Below are 20,122 nucleotides of genomic sequence, written 5' to 3' on the forward strand. Positions count from 1 at the left end.
TCAGATCGTATTCCATGTCCTCTCCTTTATTCTGGACTTGCAATTGCAAGGCTTACTTTATAATATGAGTAAAATATAAATGCAAAATGATTCAAGCTGTTTTCATTGGTGTGTTTAAATTGTCATATTTAATCCCTTTACTGCATATAGTCTTCTCCATTGTCTATCTAGTCATCAATAGCTCTGCTTATAGAATTCAAGAACACATGTTTTGGTATAATATAAATGTACTTTTATTGCAGATAAGTTATCTTATTTACATGCTGCCACAAGCCATAAAAGAAATCTATCAAATATTCCCTGGTGGAGTCCAGAGCTTGTCAGTAGATATAACAAATACAGAATACAGTGTACAGGATACAGCCTCACTCACTATACAACTTAGTACAGTCCAAATGCTAAAGGTCAGAGGTTTAGCATGATGTCAATCCTACCAGTCATATTGCATGCAGAAACACAGATGCAAATATATGAGGTTACAGATTTGATTTTTTTTTAGTTGCTAAATACTGCAGAGCTAAAGATTGTTGAAGTTTATGATTCCATGGATAATGAGTTCTTGTTTAAAGCCATTTCACCTTTAAACAAATTTGCACAAGTAAGTTGATTTAAAAAAAAGTGCAAACCCAAGGTTGTCATGTAACACAGCTAACCCTCTTACTCAGAGATTAGGGATGAGGAAGGAATCAGCTAGTACAAAGTAAGGTGAAGTTGGTTCTATTTGACTAAAGCTAGATATAACTGTGGGTTCCACTATTAACAGTGGCTATGTTACTAAGAATAACCTCTGAGAAAATAAAACCACAGGAACCTACTGATTCATATTAAAAAAATCTTAAAGAGCTATTAATACCAAACTATAATTCTCAGGGAGTACATAAGAATTTGTGAACACCAATTTAAACAAAAGGCCTTAATATAAATCGCACTGAAGATAATAATATTTCCAGAAGAAGTAATGGCTTGTGGGATAAATCTAAGCTCACTATTGTTATGTAGTTAATTAATGAACAGAAAGGAAATGGTTCCCATAAGTTAGCATAGGTGCTTCAGCTTGGTGTAACAGTACATGACCATTGCATAAAACAGAGTGGTTTTGCCACATAAGTGTTTTCTAAATACTACAGCATTCCAGAATGCAGGTACATCTGACAAAATAGGTTTTTGTTAGATTGGATGCTAAGGAAAGAAAATTGAGGAAATGAAGAACATTGCACCAATTGGAATCCTAACTTCAATCCTGCTGTCACTGTTTCAATGTGTCCTTTTTATTAGAATTCAATGATATGGAATCCTTATTTTAGTGATATGAAAACTGTTACTGTTCAGGAGCAAGTTGACCAGATTTATTGTCACATGTTTTTCTGATCATCAAAATCCCATGGGCAGATTGAGGCCATTTTCGACGTGTCCACTTCTTTGCAACGTGAATTTTTACTGTCCTTAATAGCAACTGCGCTTCCTCCTGCTACACGTTGAGTGGGACTGCTTTCCTCAACATCCCAGGGACACACCTCAACACGTTTGCTTTTCTCCATTCCTGCTTCATTGTTGGCTGTGTTTTTACTCTTTCCGGTTGCAGAACCAGGGGTTATTCTGACTTCCCTGGGACATCGTTCAGCCACAGGTGATCTGTCCACTGTTATTTCTTGCGCTTTATCCTTTTCTTTGTATTTACCCTTCGTTTTCACCTTCTCTTCCTTTCTTTCTTTTGGTTTCTCTGTTTCCTTGCCTCTTCCTGCGGAAACCAAGGATTTGACAGATAGTCCAAACCCTTTCACTGCTGACTTTTTCTGGGGAATGCTGCTCAGTAATAAGGCTGAGGCAGTGGAAGCTGGACTTTTCTCGGATTCTGGAGAGTCTGCCTGTTCAAATTCCCAAGGACAAACATTCGCCCTGTTAACAGAAATTTGCTGCTGGCTGTCACTTGAAGTTAAAGGCTCTGACGTGGGTCCTTTGTCCTGTTCATCACCCAAGGGCTGTTCATTCTTGCCCTCCCCTTTAACACTCTGACTTTGTTCTGATGCATTGTTCAGCATTTCATTAAAGCCCCAGGGGCAAATCTCAGTATCCTTGCTCATATTACTTGTGAGGTTATCCTCCTCAACAGAAATAATTTCAGGCTGGTGAGGTACAGGTTTCCTACCCTCTCCCAGCATTGATTGTGGCTCCTCAAAGTCCCAGGGACACACTTCAACTCTCTCAGTGTTACTTTGTGGTGGCTGATTTGATTTGGTGATATTCTCCACCGTCTTGTGTTTATTGGCATTCTGAGTCTTCACGCTTGAATGGGAATTGTGAATATTTTGAGATTCCACTGGTGCAATAGATACATGCTTTTGAACTCTGGATTCTGATGGAGTAGCAGGTTGTTCTTGGATCTCCCATGGACAGACTTCGGCTCTGTCAAAGTCATCACTCAGTAGAGGGTTTGCTGCATCTGGACTACCTGTAGATTGACTACCAGGATGTTGTTTCATTATTCCAGCTTTTGAAGCCCTTTTTGATTCCTCAGGTATTAGCGAGTGGCTCAAAGAGTTTATTGGATGGGGTGTACTGTCTTCATTGCTATCTGTTGAGGTATTACCTTTGTTAGTGTCTTTACTTCTTTGCTGACCTTTCGGTTGTTTTGTGTGCTCTTCCAGGCTTTGTGCCTTGCCTGTCATTCCCAAGGTTTTTTCCTTTGCGCTAGCAATGACGCTGAGAGATTTCTGCAACATGGCTGTTCTTGGATGCAAGGGTTTCTTGTCAGCAGTCAAGTTATGTGCGCTGGCTGATTTACACACTAGAGGGACTGACTCAGTAGAAGTATTGTCCATCTTTTCATTGGTCTTTTTGACCAGCTTCTTTCCCATGAGTGAATCAAGCAGTCCAGCTTCCGTGCTGGAAATTTCCACCTTGTCTGTTCCAGAGATGCTGGAATCTTCACCTTGATCTCTCATGTGGTCGTAGCTACTGAGAGACTTCTGCAGTAACAGTGCTTTATTTTTCATGGTGTCCTCTTTTGCTTTCAGACTGGATCCAGAGGGATCGAATGGGTTCCTTCTTCCAATGCTGATGCTGTTCCTGGCTAAAGCAGAGTCAGTGTGCTCTTTGTCTTCTCGGCTGCACTGCCTGCTTACTGTCTCTGGAATCTCAGTAATGCGCCTCATGATCGATCGCCCCAAACCCTTCTTGGAGCTTCTCTTTTTTTGCAGATGAGGGTTGTTGGCTGTCATCTTCTTCCTTTTGTAGATCTCCAGCTGTGCGTACAGTTTCTTAAGCTCATCCTGCAAAAAAGTAAGCCATGAGAAAAAAAATGCAATTACACAATACACAAAATTGCACATACCATGATGCAAAGAGTCGGCACAACATTTTGCATCTGATCACAGAAAATTAGAGTTGAGCAATGAAATCAACAAATTTTAATTTGCCTGTTATTTAACAGTGGCTAGTAAAACCTGATACCATTTTATGAATCACTGTAGATTAAGCATTGGCAAACTCAAGCCTTTGTTCATTTCCATTATTTCAGCCTTACTCATGGTATCATGAATTTGTACATCTGGGGAACAGTTCCCTTCGCCCATTGAGTCTCTGCTGACCATCAAACAATATGTTTTTACTAATCCTACAGGATTATATTTTACCCACAGTCCTATTAACTACCCAGATTCTACCATTCACCTACCCAAGTGGCCAATGAACATACTAACCTGCTCAACATGGGAATATGGGAGGAAATTGAAATAGAGAGAAGATCAGAGGGAGAAAGTTTAGACCAAAGGTGAGGATTGAATGTGGGTCACAGGCGCTGTCAGGCAGTAATTCAAACTGCTGTACTACTGCATCACTTTAAGAAGTTCCATTAGTTTCTTGGAAAAATGAGCCATTATCATCAAACCCTTTTAAAGACTTTTATTGTGTGATTGCCATTTCTACCATTGGTTCATAGATCTTCTGAGTCTAATTTGCGAACTTTAGAACTCATCAGAAAATTAGGCTTGATTTACCTTGGAGGCAATGCTGTTTTGAGGACAGGTAGCCCAGCAGACCAAATTTTGTGAAATAAATAGCTGCTTTATGTAACCTTTTAAAGATAAGGCATAGAGCAGTACAGCGCAGGAAAAGGCCCTTCAGCCCAAACTAATAATCAAATGGCCTCCTAAACTAATCCTTTCTGGCTAGACAACGTCCATATCCTTCCTTTATCTCCTATCCAAGAGCCTGTTGAATGCCTCTGCCATATTTGCCTCCAACACCTCCCCAGGCAGTGCATTACAGGCACCCAGCTCTTGCTGTGTAAACAAACTTGCTCCATATCTCCTTTGAATTTATCCCCTTTCACTTTAAGTGATTGCCTTCTGGTATTGGGCATTTGAACCCATGGGAAAAAGATACTGTCTACTCTAATTATGCATCTCATAATGTTATAAACTTTTGTCAGATCTCCCTTCAGCCTCCACTGCTGCAAAGAATACAACCCAAGTTTGATCAGCTTCTCCTGAATACTCTTTCCCTCTAATCCAGGCCGCATTTTGCTGAATCTCTTCTGCACCCTCTCCAAAGCCTCCATACCCTTCCTTTAATGGGATGATCAGAAACAATTGCATTACTCCAGATTAAGCCTATCTGAAATTTTATCAAGCTACAACAGAACTTCACGACTCTTGAAATCAGTGCCTCAATTAATAATGGCAAGCATGCCATATGCCTTCTTAACCACCCCATCAATCTGTGAAGCCACTTTCAGAGAGCCATGGATTTGGACTACAAGATCCTTTTACATGTTAACACTGTTAATAGTCTTGCCATTCACAGTACACTGACTCTTTACATTTTATCTCCCAAAATGTGGTATTCCCAGTTTTGCCAGGTTAAAGTCCATCTGCAAATTCCCCACCCACATCTGCAATGGAGTTATATCCTTTGCCAGTCTGCTATGCTGTCTACAACACAACCAATCTTCGTATTGAACCTATCTGGGGTGTGGTAGGTGTCACAGGGGCTATAGAAGAGGCGAGGTGTTACTCGATGGATTGTTACTGCAATATGAGCATTCCTACAAGGTAGGTTGCTAAGAAATCTCCTCACCTGTTTACATTACCAGAGTTCTTGGTGTTTGAGAAACTTATCTGCTAGAGGTTAAACATAAGAATGACTATTAAAACATAGCTATGATTACAATATTTAAATTTATGATCCACTTATCATAAATTGGTTGCTGCTTCATTTGCCTCAGGTAATGGGCAACTTCAAAGTAGGTTTGGCCCTTATTGAAGGACTGCTGTATTTTAATCTCCAACACAGCCACAAACTAGCAATTTTGCCAACCCAGCTACCGTTGTTATATCAATTTAGTACAACACTAGATTACTAAAAGTAATACTACCTTTCTATATTAATTATTTGGCAATGCAAATTATGTTAACAATGGAGATGAACTCAATATATATCTCTAGTACTAAGAAGGAACTTTGCTGTTCATGCAGAAAAGATTCTATGCATCCAGTGACAAGTCATGTCACTGATCATTTAAACCCTCACTCAGCAATGTGAGAGTTGCCATATATAGGAATATCACAGCCAACTTGGGTTCACCTACCTGGTCATTCCACTGTCATTCTTATCACTAAACCAGCTGATTTAATCCAGACCCAAGGTAAATCAAACAAACACAGTCTTATGTTTGTACTGTGAATGAAATCCCAATTTTCAAGAGAACCTTGACAAGAAAAGGATTTTTACCCTGATATCATCAGGATCCAGGCTGTGCTCACTCCAGGCTGAGGTAATGCTACTGTTCAAGTAGGACCCTGATCTGCCCATGTCCAACTCGTCTTCGTAAGCCTCTGTTGCAATGTCATCCCTGGGGTTGATGCCGGCTTGAAGAAACTAGGAGAGAAATTAAAGGGTCACTTTTGGATGTCAACAAAATGTGACAGCTGCAACCTAAAGGTAGAGTCTTTCTGATATTGGATTTTCCAACAGGTAACTCTTTCACAGTTGATTCATTAGTTTCCAAATTTAAATATCCCAAAACTAATATAGGCTTGAATCTATAGAATAAAATTGAAATTATGTGATAAGCCTTTAAATACCAAAGGCAGATCCTTCAATTGATAAAGTGGAAAAGATAAATATCTACAGTACTCACGTCAGATCACAAATATTAACCTTGGATGTGGAAAATTGTTATCTATCCACTGACAGATGACATGCCTATAGAAAGGGACATACAGGATAATGCCATACCATGTCAAAACTAGAAGAGCAAATTCAGGGGATTCTTTGAGTATTAAAAGAAGCAAAGGAACTCATTGGATTTTCACCAATCAACTTCCTTGTTCTTTACTTCACGTCACCCATTCCCAGTTTCACCTCTCACTTTGTGGTTCTTCCACCCCTCCCCCACTTTCTTACTCTAACTCCTCGTCGTTTTTTCCAGCCCTGATGAAGGGCCTCGGCCTGAAACACTGACTTTACTCTTTTCCATTGATGCTGCCTGGCCTAATGAGTTCCTCCAGCATTCCGTGTGTGTTGCTTGGAATTTCACCTGAGTCATCTTTCCCTTCACTGGGATACATCTGCGAAGACCACTTACCCCAAGTAGTCCATCTGTATTTAGGAGAGCTCTCTTATATTCCTTGTAAACTTGGATAGTAACTTAGTTATAAGGACATAAGAAAAAGGCCTTCTGACTGTTCAAATCTGCTCGACCGTTCATCAGATCATGGTTGATCTACCTCAATGTGACTGTGTCCAGATTCCTGGATTTCAGGAATATCTAGAAGGCTATCAAACTCTGTTCTGAATGGAAACAACAAATAATTCTTTGTAGTCCTCGGTCATAGAGAATTCCAAACATAAATCACCTTCTGAGTGAAGTTCTTCTTATCTCAGTCCTGTATTACCTATTATTCCTTATGTTACCCCAGTTCTAGAACTTCCGGCACTGAGCTGCAAAAATGTTAGGTTTCAAAGATACTTTTTAAAGTTTCTGTTCTCCTCTCAATCTTCTAAACTCTCAACTCTCAGACTCTCAAGTCCTACTCATTCCCAGGTGGCAAATGCCCCACTTTTGGAATTAGTCCACACCTTCAATAGTAAACACCTTTTTGGGTGAGGAGACCACACTACTCAAAATACTCAATGTTGTCTCACAACATTATAATAGCAGCAAGAAATCTTTTTTTTATTGCTCTGCTTAAATCTATCATAATAAATCATTCCCACTGACATCAGGTGGGAGACAACCTCACGTATTAAAATTAGGCCTGACAGTTAAAATTGGCTCATCCTCGTGAGATTTCAGACCTCCACATGTGCAGCTATTCCAAGCCAAATTATACAATAATCAACAAAATGCTGCAGACCAGACCCAAGCACATTTTTCTGCCAAAATGAGATAAATACAGTAAATCAAAAATGAACACTAAATTCAACAATTTCAGGTAACCAGCCTTACCAATTTGTATCAGAACTAGTCCTTCATCAGAACTGTAAATGTGAGAAAACAAAATATTTTAATTTGCTAAGCAGCAAAGAGAATGAGAGAACAGAGAGAATGTCTGTGAGATGTTGCAGACCAAAGTTGTCAAGGTAACCATTTGCAACACTCAGATAGCAACAAACCCCACAAAAACGTCTGTGGGATTGATTAAGGCACACCATTTGCCTTAGGAAAAATAGTGCCAAAATAAATGAAGTATTTAGGAATAGAGGTGGTGGTCAGGGTAGGCCTTTATTCCATGGAAAGGTAGGAGAAGGAGGGATAATCTGATAGAAATGTTTAAATTTATGAGAGGCACAAATAAGGTAGTTAGTAACAGTCTTTTTCTCAGGGTAGGGGAATCTAAAACTAGGGGGCATAGTTTTAGGGAGGGAGGGAGGGAAAAGATTTAAAAGGGACATGAGGGCAATTTATTCACACCGAGCGTGATGAGTATGTGGAACTCGCTATCAGAAGAACAGATTGAGGCAGGTGCAATACTATCATTTACCATTTACTTGAATAAGTACGTGGAGGGGTGGCACAGAGGAATATGGGCTGAATACAGGAAATTGAGACTTTCCGGGTGATCACAGTGGTTGGCATGAACTCTTTAGGTGGAAGGGTATGTATTGCTCTATGTCGCTGTGAAGGCCTCCTTTCTGAAACTGGCCTACATGCAGTCCTCATGAAGTAGCAATGCTCCAGTAATGCATGAAACCAATCTGCACAGTGACAACCACCTAAGATATTCTGTATCGTAACCACATCAGGCTGGGATAGTATGTTACTCTGCATGCTGAAATCATTCTTATCCCCCTGTCTTGTTAACACTAAGGGGTGCTGCTGCCCTGTTGAGGTTCTCGCCATCTACTTCTTGAGGTGATATTGCAGGTAACATGGTGCAACAGACATTTTATCTCCTTGGACAAATAAACAGAAAGAAGTACTTCAACTTGAAGCTATGCATTCCAGCCTTCAGGTCCAGAGTTTAATAATGAAACAAATGTGCAAGAGGAACATGGTAAAAAGGGTTTGATTGGTGGGCTGCAGGGGTAGAAGAGGAGGAGGTAAAGGAGTAATGAAAAATTGGAGGAATACGGAAGTAACACCTGAGCAGAGGGGAAATCATAAAAAGGAACACAGAATCAAGAAGTGGGGGGAAAGTGGCTCAGACGTAGAAGTAATGAGGGCCCTTCACCACTGAACTTTACAGGGTCCCTGGGAGACATTTGACTAGAGAATCCTATTGCTGTCCAGGTATCGAAGTAAACTGATGGATGTCTTCTGCAAGTTGTGGGCTTTTTTTTTCTGCCTCGGGTATTTGATGGATTTTTTTAAACAATTTTGTCTACATCTCAGTTATTCCATTATTGTCATTTTAACATCTCTCGTTGCACAGCTTCAGATTGCACTACAGTGCTGCTTTGACTCATCAGGATCAGATTTATTATCACTGATTTACATAACTCTGTTGTTTTGTGGCAGCAGTACAATGCAACGACATAAAATTACTATAAATTACAAAGAGAAACAGTGTAAAAAAGGAATAACGACAGTGTTCATGGATGCATGGACTGTTTACAAATCTGATGATGCAGGAAAAGAACCCATTGTATTTATTAGTGCATTTATTATTGCTTACCCTGTGAAGTTCATACAAATAAGGCATTTCATAGCACCTTGATGCATATGACAATAAACTAATCTGAATCTAAACAGATAAACAGAGGCCCTGGAGATTCTCCTCTTTCACACCACAATGAAGTGGCCACTGAGTGTATGTTCATTGTATTCTGCTGCTGTAGCCAATCCACATCAAGGTTCAACGTATTATGTGTTCAGAGATGATCTGTACACCACGTGATTATTTGGCATACTATTGCCTTGTCGGCTTGAACCAGTTTGCTCCTCCCCCTCTGACTTCTTTTATTGACAGGGTGTTTACATCCACAGAACTGCCACTCACTGGATTTTTTTTTTGTTTTTTTGCACCATTCTCTGTAAACACTAGAGACTGTTATGCAGGAGAATCTCAGGAGGTCAGCAGTTTATGAGATACTCAATCCACCCTATCTGGCACCAATAAGTCCACAGTCTAAGAAACTTAGACCACATTTCTTCCCCATTCTGATGTTTGATCTGAACAACTGAACTGCTTGCTCATGTGTGCATGATTGTATGCTTTGAGTTGCCACCACATGATAGGCTGATTAGATATTTGCATTAACAAGCGGGTGTACCTAATAAAGTGGCACAGAGTGTTGTCCTCTTGACATCATGCCTCTGGTGCTGTTTGGCACTGAGTTCACTCTACTTGTTTAGCATAGGACTGACAACCTTGCCAACCTTGCTGTATTCTGCCTCGTGCTAGAGAAAATCATGCACTGGCTATCATCAGGAGTATTTCCACATTCTTCTTTGGACATTCCATGTGGTCAAATAACTTGATCTGGAAACAAAAAATGATCATTCCCTTTTTTCCCCCTTTGATTCCATCTTTTCTTATGGAGAAGTACCAATATGTTTTTGTTTGGTACTTTTGTCATCTCCAACAGGGAGATCAGGATGCATTAGCACAAATTACTCGTGTTCTGCATGTTGTTTTCTACTAGACATTGCCCCTATTTGAATCCAGCCTATAAGGAAATTGGAGTGGTCACAGTCCACAAAAGAATTCTGATATTTACACAGCATTAAACTTGCCTCCAATGATTATAACCAACACGCAGTAGGGTTTTCAGATTTTAAAGGTGCAGCCTATGACCTGTGATTATTATTCAAAGATATTGTCTTGATGGAGGTGTACAAGATGATAAGAGCTTAGATCAAGTGGACAACCAGAGACTTTTTCCTAGGGCAGAAATTGTAACTATTAGGGAGCTTAATTTTAAAGTGTTCAGAGAAAAGAAGGGGGGGTTTCAGAAGCATGCTTTTTACACAAAGTGTATAGAATGCACTGTAGGGTGGTGGTAGGGATGTTTATGACAGCCATGTGGTTGTAAGGGAAATGGAGGACAATGCCGGAGGGAAGGGTTAGATTGATTTTGCAATAGGTTAAAGGTCATCACAACATTGTGAGTCAAAGCTCCTGCACTGCGCTGTAATGCTCTGTGTTCTAGGAGTGAACACTGCAGCAGATCAGCAAAGAGATATCAGCAAATGATCTTCGGAATTCTAGTGATGCATTTTTTCTTGCATCAGCCAGCCTCAGATTTTGTTGATCAGCATACCTCACGTATTATTCCTAGTGACCCCTATCCACTGCAGCCTGAGATCTGACAGCATGGCAAGCTAATCCCTCGCTACGGCCTGGGTCAATTCGCAGCAAGGGATTGGGGAGTGCACTCAAACGCAGTGATGTTTTATGGGTGTTATTCACTGTAGCACATGTGCATCAAAATAGGGTGAATTCCACTTTTTCAACACATTCATGCTAGGTCCTTTCAGGCCAGACCAACAGGAACTGTCAGAGTTCTGAGTCTGAAGAAGACAAGAAAATTTCACAGCCTTTCTGTTGACTCTGCATCCATACTTATGCAAGCTTCTCCAGAAATATGTTCCAAATGTCAAATAAACTGTTGCTTTTATTATTTTGATGAGACGTGCTCTTAAAACTCCAATGATTTACACTGTTTTAATCACACTTACACAATCTGCTACAGAAAGTGCAGCCATGCCAAACTTGAAAGTACCCCTCTCCAGGTATATTTTGCTTTTGTTCCAAAAAAATAGAACACACCATTCCACAAACTGGTAAGAAACCTAAAAATATTCCACAGCATTCTTTAAAGAAACAATCTGCCTCATAGTTAACTCTCAGATTACCTAATAGAAGAGCATAGCGCATAGACCAACATAGATCAGAAAAGGCCCTTCTGTCCACCATGTCCATGTCAAATATGATGCCATATTAAACTAAATCTCTTCTGCCTGTACACATTCCATACACCTTCATGTGTCTCTCTAAAGACCTCTTAAATACCACTACACTGTGCAGCCCATTCAAAGCATTAACACTCACTGGGTAAAAAAAAAATTACATATCTCCTTTAAACTTTCCCCCCTCACCTTAAATGCATATCCTTCAGTATTTGACATTGGGAAAAGGATTTTATGCATGTCCTCTGACACTCTGGAGGCAACAGGTTTGGCTAACCTTTCCTTACAGCCCTGTCCTCTAATCCAGTCAGCTTCATGGTAGTTCCCTTCTGTACCTGTATCAAAGTCCCTACATCCTTCCTTGTAATGGAATGACCAAAACGGCACACAATACTCTAAGTGTTAGACACTCAGTAATTACTTGTTTTGTTGGATATTAGCTTTTTGAATTTAATCCGCAAGGGTTCAGATCTTACTTCTTGCTCCTTTCACCTTCCTTCTCATATGTTCTGTGCTGGGAAAGGAATAACATTAAAAAATAGATTTGGAATTTTTGAACATTAAAATGGACTAAAGTGCAATTGGAAGATATGTGCCTTGTCAGTTTTCAAAATGTTAATGGTTCTGCCTGTAGCTGCAATCTGATTTAAACATCAATTATCTATTGAATAGATACATCTTCATTGGCAGCTGACCGCAGCAATAAGGTCAGGAGTAAAATTAATTAATTCATCTGACAAATAGGTGTGAAATGGAATTTGTTCTGTGAGGGATGGGTATGGCACAGCCAGCATTGAACAGCAAAAGCTGATTTTCTCTGCTGTAGTCACAGTCATCGACTTGTCAGTGGAAATATACTCTCAAGTCCCAAATTCAATTTAATGCTGACAACTCACGTCATGAAAACTGTGTCAGGGATAGTTTAAAAAAATACTTAAGTATAAATGCAATGGTTTTGTATGTTAGTTCCAATCACTGTACTAGTAAAAGGTGAAGAAAATGTGAAGTATTAGTTTTGTGTATGACCCAAATGGCTATGCCTCTTCTTCCCCTTTGGATCAAAATCATATGTTGTGAAATATGGTGTTTTGCAGCAGCAGTGCATTGCAATGCACTATATATTTAAACTAAATATGTAGTGCAAAAGGAGTGCAAAAAAAGAAGAAAAATAGTGAGATAGTGTACATGGGTTCATTGTCCATTCAGAGGACGGCGGGGAAGAAGCTGGTCCAAAAAATTGGAACACCATCTGAAATTCTGCCAACAATAATTGCGTATCTCCAGGCTCCTGTACCTCCTCCTTGATGGTAGCATAGTGAAGAGGGCATGTCCTGGGTGATGGGGGTACTTAACGATGGATGCTTCCTTTTGAAGGTGTCCTTGATGCTGGGGAGGCACATTCTGATGATGGAGCTGGCAGAGTTTACAACTTTCTGCAGCTGCTTCTGATCCTGTGCAGTAATGCTCCATACCAGGCAGTGAGGCAACCAGTTAGAATGCCCTCAATGGCACATCTGTAGAAACCTGAGGGAGTCTTTGGTGACATATCAAGTCTCCCCAAACTTCTAACAGAATACAGCTGCTGCCATCCAGTCTTTGTAATTGCATCATTGTTGGGCACAAAATAGATCTTCAGAGATGTTGACATGCAGGAACTTGAAATTGCTCACCCTTTCCACTGCTGATCCCTTGATGTTCCCTCAAATTCCCCTTCCTGAAGTCCACAATCACTTCTTTGGTCTTATTGATATTGAGTGCAAGGTTATTGTTGCAACACCACTCAAGCAGCTGATCTATCTCACTCCTGTACGCTTCCTCATCACCACCTGAAGTTCTGCCAAAAATAGTTGTGTCATCAGCAAATTTATAGATGGTCTTTGAACTATGCCTAGCCACACAAACATGGCTGTAGAAAGAGTAGAACAGTAGGCTAGGCATGCATCCTCAAGGTATGCCAGCCTTCCCTTGAGAAGAATCAAGAATTCCAGGATTCTTAATTCATGTTGGTATTTTATACTTGAGAAGAAGCAGTAATCCTGTGAGCAATGGATAACCAAGCTTACGAATTGAAGTCATGCTGTGCCGAAGAAGGTTAAATATTTAATGATTCTTTGAATTTATGCCTTAAAAGAATGTAGCATCAAAAATGCACACAGGTACTGCAGCACCCTCAAATGGACATCAGCAAATCATGCTCTGGAAATTATGAGGAATGCCTTCTGTTTTTCCTGTGCTGCAATTGAAATCGTTTTTAGCTTTACCATAATTGTGCCTTGCTCTCTATCTGACCTTGACACAGTTTGCTGAACAGAATGGCAAGAAATATTACACCAAAACACCTGGACTACACATACAAAAATTGCATGCAGTTTGGCAGGAAACTCAAATATTGTTGCACGCAATAAACCTAAAAATCTATTATAATTAACAGATGTGCCTTTTCCTAATGTTTGCAAAATTAAAATCTGTTTTCCATCCTAACCCATTAAGGGGGATATGCACAAGTTAGAATCTGATAATATAAAACTGCCAAGTCCAATATGTGCAAACCCAGGTAAGTCTTTTCAATTTTTTACTTTCATAAACAAACCCAGTCTATTCACAAAAGTGCAGCATCATTCATAAAATCATGTGACAATGATATCCATACCATCGGACAAAAGACAGACTCAGGTTTAAGAGTGTGGCAGATGGTGGGTGCAGTTTGTGCATAATTTCATATTTGTTTGAAAGTCAAGCTCCAGGAGTTTGCTTCATCATGTTGCAAGTCAATTACAGAGGCGATGGTAAACATACAGAAGAGTGTACTTCATTAAAATGCATATTAAAATACAACCACAGACACAGAGGTTGGGTTTTTATTTCTAGCACAGTGACGGTGTGCTTCTTGGTTCAGTGGTGTGTTGAGTCCGCTGGATAAAATGAGATTAACTCATTAATAGACAAGCCTCTTCCGATCCTGACAGGGGCTGGTGTTGGAAACTGCCTGCCCGTAGCCAGAGGAAATTGTATGCACCTGCAACACATCCAGCCGAGTAAGTAGGGAGAGAAGCGGATGGGCTAAGGAACATTCATCAGAACTGTAAACGACAAGAGCACTTTAAAATAAAGCATAGGCAAGGAGGAGAGAATGGAGGGGATGTCACTGAAAGATTGAAGATCAATGTTGTCAAGATAAATATATTAAAAACTGATACGTGAATTAAAATAGTACAGAGAAAAATTGAAATATATAACAAATTGAAACAAAGGTATAGGAACATACACAGAAAGAAAGAGACTCAACCTGAAATTAATATAATGAGTTTGGAGGGTTGTATTGTTACTCCTCAGAAGCTACGCTGATTTTTCTCCAGTTTACCAGCTGCAGAATTGAAGTCATGTGGAATTATAACTTCAGGGTCACTTTGTCCTCTGAATACATTATTGTATTTGTCCAACCTGTTTTTGATTTCTCTCCAGTCTGAAGAGACCAAATGTTGAGTATTGAATGCAGTGCTCTAGATGGGAAGAAATGAAAGTGAACCTACACGTCATCTGGAAGAACTGGTGGGGCTCCTGTGTGATGGGAAGGGAAGAGATAAAAGGGCTGGTGTTGCATCTTCTGCTACTGCAGGGAAAAGACACATCTTCCTCTCCTCTCCCATTTCAGTATTCAGGGAGAAACATTTTCTCTGTGACCCTTCTGTCTCCATCAACTACTCTATTTCTCACACTACTTCCCTCTTGCAGCCATACCACATGCAATAAATATTCTTTTGTCTCATCCCTTCTTTTCCCATTGACTAGAGATCCAACCAGTCTTTCAGGTCACTTCCATTTCTTCAAGTTTAACACACTTCTAGTAATGCACTCAATGTCATCTCCTCTACATAGAGAAGCTAAAGAAAGATTTAGTGATCACTTTGTGAAACATCCCTTTCGGTCCATAGCATTGACCCTGAGCCTATTACTTTAATTCTTTGATGCACATCCACTTTGACTTACATTGTTTGGCCTCCTACATACTGTATGTTCAGCTTAAGTTTGAAGAACAGTATGAACAATATAATGATAAACGATAAAGATTAGGTTTATTTGTCACATATCCAACAAATCATTCATTGAAATGCATCATTTGCATCAATGACTAAGACAGTCTGAGGATGTGTTGGAGGAGCCATCAAATGTCACCATGCTTCTGGCACCAACAGAGGATGCCCACAATTCACTAACTCTTATTAATCTGTATATTTTTTTGGAATGTGAGAGGAAACTGGAGCATAAGGAGAGTGTTCAAGCTCCTTACATACAACGGCGGGAACTGAATACAGATTGTTGATCACTGGCACTGTAAAGTATTGGGCTAACTGATACACTACTGTACTGCCTCATCAAGTTCAACCTCTTGTTCATCTTTATCATTATTCAGCAGTATGCATGAATACTGCCAAGCAAAACAACTTTCCTCCAGTCCAAGCTGCACAACATACATATAACTTACACACAACACATAAATACGAAGGGTGATTGTTAAGTTCGTGATCTAAGGTAGAAGGAGTCAAGTTTAGAAAACCTAGCACATTTATTTTTCAACATAGTCCCCTCCTACATTTACACACTTAGTTCAGCGGTCATGGAGCATGTGGATCTTGGACCTCCAGAAAATGTCTACAGGTGGGTGATTGATAAGTTTATGGCCTAAGGTAGAAGGAGATGACTTAAATAGCTCTCATTACATGGACATGCAGGTCAACTGTTTGAGTGATTATGTATGAAGTTTGAAGTTAATAACTCATCTCCTACTTTAGGCCACAAAGTTATCAATCACCCTGGTAATATTACTGCAAATAAATGAACAAATAATGAAATATATTCCAGAAGATCGACATTTTGCATAATGTGCATTTATAACTCAAGTTAAAAAGTGAAAGTAACCCTATTGGTGCTTCATAAGTGATGAGATCTGGATGCTGTCAGGGATTTCAGTAGTCACATGACCTGGCAGAAGAAGCCATTTCCCATCCTAACATTCCTTGTTCTAATGTTACACAAGATCCTGCCTGATGGTAGGGGGTCAAAGAGATTATGGGGTAGATGGGAGGGATCCTTGACAATGCTAAGGGCCCTGATAAATATCTCAGATGGGTAAAAGAAGAACTTCATTGATCCTCTCAGCAGTCCTAGCAATCTTTTTTTAAAGGATGCTGCAACCCCCAGAATTTAATACTGAGTTTTATCATTTCAAAAAAGCTCCCATTTTTCAAAACACCTCTTTGTTTGAATTTAACAAGCTTCAGTTTGAATTTGTATCATCGGGGTACACTCCAGCCATCTAGGGCTACATGTAGACCTGAGGCAGCGTGGGGTTTTTTCTGTTTTCACTTTGGATCACATCTGCTGTAATAGGAAGACTTCTGATGGTGACGTTAAAGTCACCGCAGATCCTGCAACACCCATTCTTATTGGCTACTGGGACCACTGGCAATGCCTATGAGCTCCACTCAATCTTGGAAAGAATTCCTTCAGCTTTTATGCAATCTAGCTCACTTGCTACTTCATTACAGATGGTACAAGGAACCAGATGAGCTTTGCAAACTTGGGTGTTGCATTTTCATTGAGAACAGTTTTAGCCTTGATATGTTTGAGCTTTCCAATGCCATCCTTAAACATTGCTATGGCATTATTCATTCTAAATTCATTTTCAGTTGACATTTCTACAGGGGATGTGCCATGCAAATGGTGTATGAATGTCATATTACTTGTCTATTGTTAATGTTCACTTTGTTCATCTCAAGGCGAGCCAGTCCTGTGTCATTCTCATCGTTGTCAGATTTTTCATCAACAGCCTGTGGATTAGTGCTCTTTTTGAAATTGCAATTTGACTTATTTTCTCTTCCCTGTGCAGTCCACTTATTTTTGTCTGCTTGACATGTTCTTTGTATGTATGCAGGTTTTGCCTTTAAACCTGCATTACTCTGGTGTACGTGAGCCTCTGCAACAATGACAACACAATTTGCTCAGCTTGGCCAGTTTCTGTTTAGAAGTTGCAACTTTCTTCATGTTCACTTTCATTCTTGACTGCAACTCAATTTCATCTCTGTTTTAAATGCAAGTTGGGCTTCAGTTAGGAGCCGTTTAGAATGTTTTCTTGTAAGATTCCACAAACTAAATGATATTTCAGTGCATCATTAAGCCTCTCGTTGAACTGACAATGCCCAGCCAATCTCTTTAATTCAGCCACATATGCTGAAATTGATCTCCCTTCTCTTTGACTCCACTTATGAAATGTAAAGCATTTTGCAATCATTTATGGTTTCAGTTCTAAATGTTCCTGCATTACATTCACGATAACAGCAAAGCTCATTTCAGTTGGTTTGGGGAACAGTTAAACATCAAAGCAAAGAGCATGCCTTTAAACCCAATACACTCAGCCAAGTTTGTACTTGTTTCACTTTGGCAATTTCATTTGCTTTAAAATCTGCTCAATTTGATCAGTATACATGAGCTAGTTATCTGTTGAGCAATCAAATGTGTCAATATTTCTGATGTAGCCAGCTACTTCTGCAATTTTTAAAATGATTTCTATCACCTGGTACTCACTGTTTATGAACCAGTGAATTCTTCCATTTTCAACCTTTTTTTTAACTTGATCACCTTTCCTTTTGTAAAGAAAATATGCTGCACCATAGGAAAAAGGCATTGTGCTTTTTTCAAACTGGACCATTTCTTGTTGCAGTTTTGTTTTTAACTCAAACGTTTCACTGCACTTCAATGGGCCAGTAATCAGTTTGGGTTATTTTTAAAATACTAATTTAAAGGAAAATACAGAAAGTCTGAAATGCAAATTTCAATTTAGTTTCTACTTTAAGCAAGATGTGCATGTATACTGTGGTGGTGTGATTACATATGCTATTTATGCTCTGTAACAGATAACCCACTATGCATTATGTAAACAACAATAAATGCTTAATAAAACAATACAGTATATTTACAATACTAATCAAATATTACATAAATATTAAGTATACAACTCTTTCTTGCTCCCAATAATGTTCATAAGGTCAAATCTGGTAAGTTTTAGTCTACAGATTTGTTGAGGCAACTAATGACAATGTCCTGCACACAGTTCATGAAGCTACTTCTTTTACTTATTCTTTCAAATATGATTCTATGACTAAGCTGTGTGCAATTGGAACCTGTGATATACATTTTGATGATGCATTTTTGGGCTGATTGAGCGATCTGGTGCTTTGCTGTCCCTGAAGGAGTCTGGTAATGTTGGGAGTGCAGTGCACAGCCTGATAGCCGGAGGGATGAGGGTTATGTGATTGAGTGTTACAGTGAGGGACGAGGGTTATGTTACGGAGTGTTGCAATGAGGAAGCTTAGGCTCCGTGGTGCGAGCCTATGCTTCTCTCTGATGAAGGCCCCGAGCAGTGTGGAAGTTGATGAAAATGAAAGTGGAGGATGGGCAGGCATTTGCTGCCATTTACCTGCATTGAGCGGTCTTCCTCTTCCTCTCGCAAGCTGCTATCAGAGCAAAGTGCAGGAGTCTTGGGATCCAAATTGCAAGAGTTGATAGGCGAGACTCATTTTGACGGGACTTAGAGGTTCATATTGCCCATGTCCCGGGATTCTGGTTACTACTTTTTTGCTGATTTTGAGTGGTTTGATCAGGGCGATCTATTCACATTGGGGCACTGTTGTGTAGACTGGTTCTGCAGCCTGTAGTTGGCTATCAGTATGACACTGAACTGAACCGGACCCCTGCTTTGATGTGATGTTTTATGTGCTGTAATGCTCACTTTTTGCCATTTGCACAATTTGTTCTTTTCTTTGTGTTTGATTTTTTAAATGGGTTTCATGGTGTTTTTCTGTTTCTTGGCTGCTTCTAGAAGGATGGTCTCAAAGTTGTACTCTGTATACAGTACATACTTCGATAATAAATGTACTTCGACTGATTTGAAAAGATTTTGCGGGGATCAGAGAGCAGAACTACATTACTGATTATTTTACTGAATTGCAGAGTATGCCGAAAGAGCAAATGACTTAATCTTACTTCTATTTTTTCAATTCTTGTGAATAATGATGTATCTTTCTGAATTGCCACTCTAGATCTTTTGTGATTGACTTCAAATCTTCGATATCTGACTATGGCTTGCGGTTTTCTCTCTATTGCGCATCACTGGAATGGTCAGCATTTATTGTCCGTCTTTCTTTGCATTTGAGAGGGCACCTTCTCACTTTCAATCTGCATTACTCCTGATGTATATACACACATATTGCTGTGGGATAGGGAGTTACAGCATGTAGACCCAGGGACAATGGAAGAGGGGTGCTACTGTACATTCCCAAGTTATGATAATAAGGGGGAAAACTGTTTAATGCCCTTGTTTCTCTTGGTGGTAAGGTCCAATGGTTTGGAAGGTGCTGTCAATATAGCCTTGGTGAGTAAATGCAGTCCAGTAATATCACAGTGTGATTGGAGTAGAGGGCACAGATATTTAGAATAACTTGCAAGCATGGTACCTTTCAAGTGGGCTGCTTGGTCCTGGATGCCTTTGAGTTTGGTGGAACTGCTCATCCATCGTACTGCTGATTTATTCCTTGCTGATGCTAGACAGCCTTTGGGGCATCAGGAAATGAGTCTCATGCCAGAGGATACCACCCTCAGTCTAACTCAATGTACATGACTTCTCCAATTGAGTATCTGATCAGCGGATACTAACAAACCATTTCATCACCTTGGAAATTTCCCTTAACTTGTATCTTAACCTTCTCTATT

The 20,122-nt window shown here is 39.8% G+C and overlaps 1 protein-coding gene across 1 annotated transcript in view; it reads right to left on the reverse strand.

Annotated features, from left to right (window-relative positions):
• Positions 1 to 268: 268 nt before the first annotated feature.
• The window catches only part of gpr158a (G protein-coupled receptor 158a), a 576,558-nt gene continuing 556,704 nt past the window's right edge, over positions 269 to 20,122 (reverse strand). The window contains exons 10-11 of the mRNA XM_059972060.1: positions 5,731 to 5,877; positions 269 to 3,269 (exon numbers count right to left, since the gene is read on the reverse strand). Of these exons, the coding sequence (XP_059828043.1) occupies positions 1,353 to 3,269; positions 5,731 to 5,877 (2,064 nt within the window). The 3' untranslated portion in view covers positions 269 to 1,352. The remainder of the gene's footprint in view (positions 3,270 to 5,730; positions 5,878 to 20,122) is intronic.

Source organism: Hypanus sabinus, chromosome 6 (genome assembly GCF_030144855.1).
Source record: "Hypanus sabinus isolate sHypSab1 chromosome 6, sHypSab1.hap1, whole genome shotgun sequence".
NCBI classification, from domain to species: domain Eukaryota; kingdom Metazoa; phylum Chordata; class Chondrichthyes; order Myliobatiformes; family Dasyatidae; genus Hypanus; species Hypanus sabinus.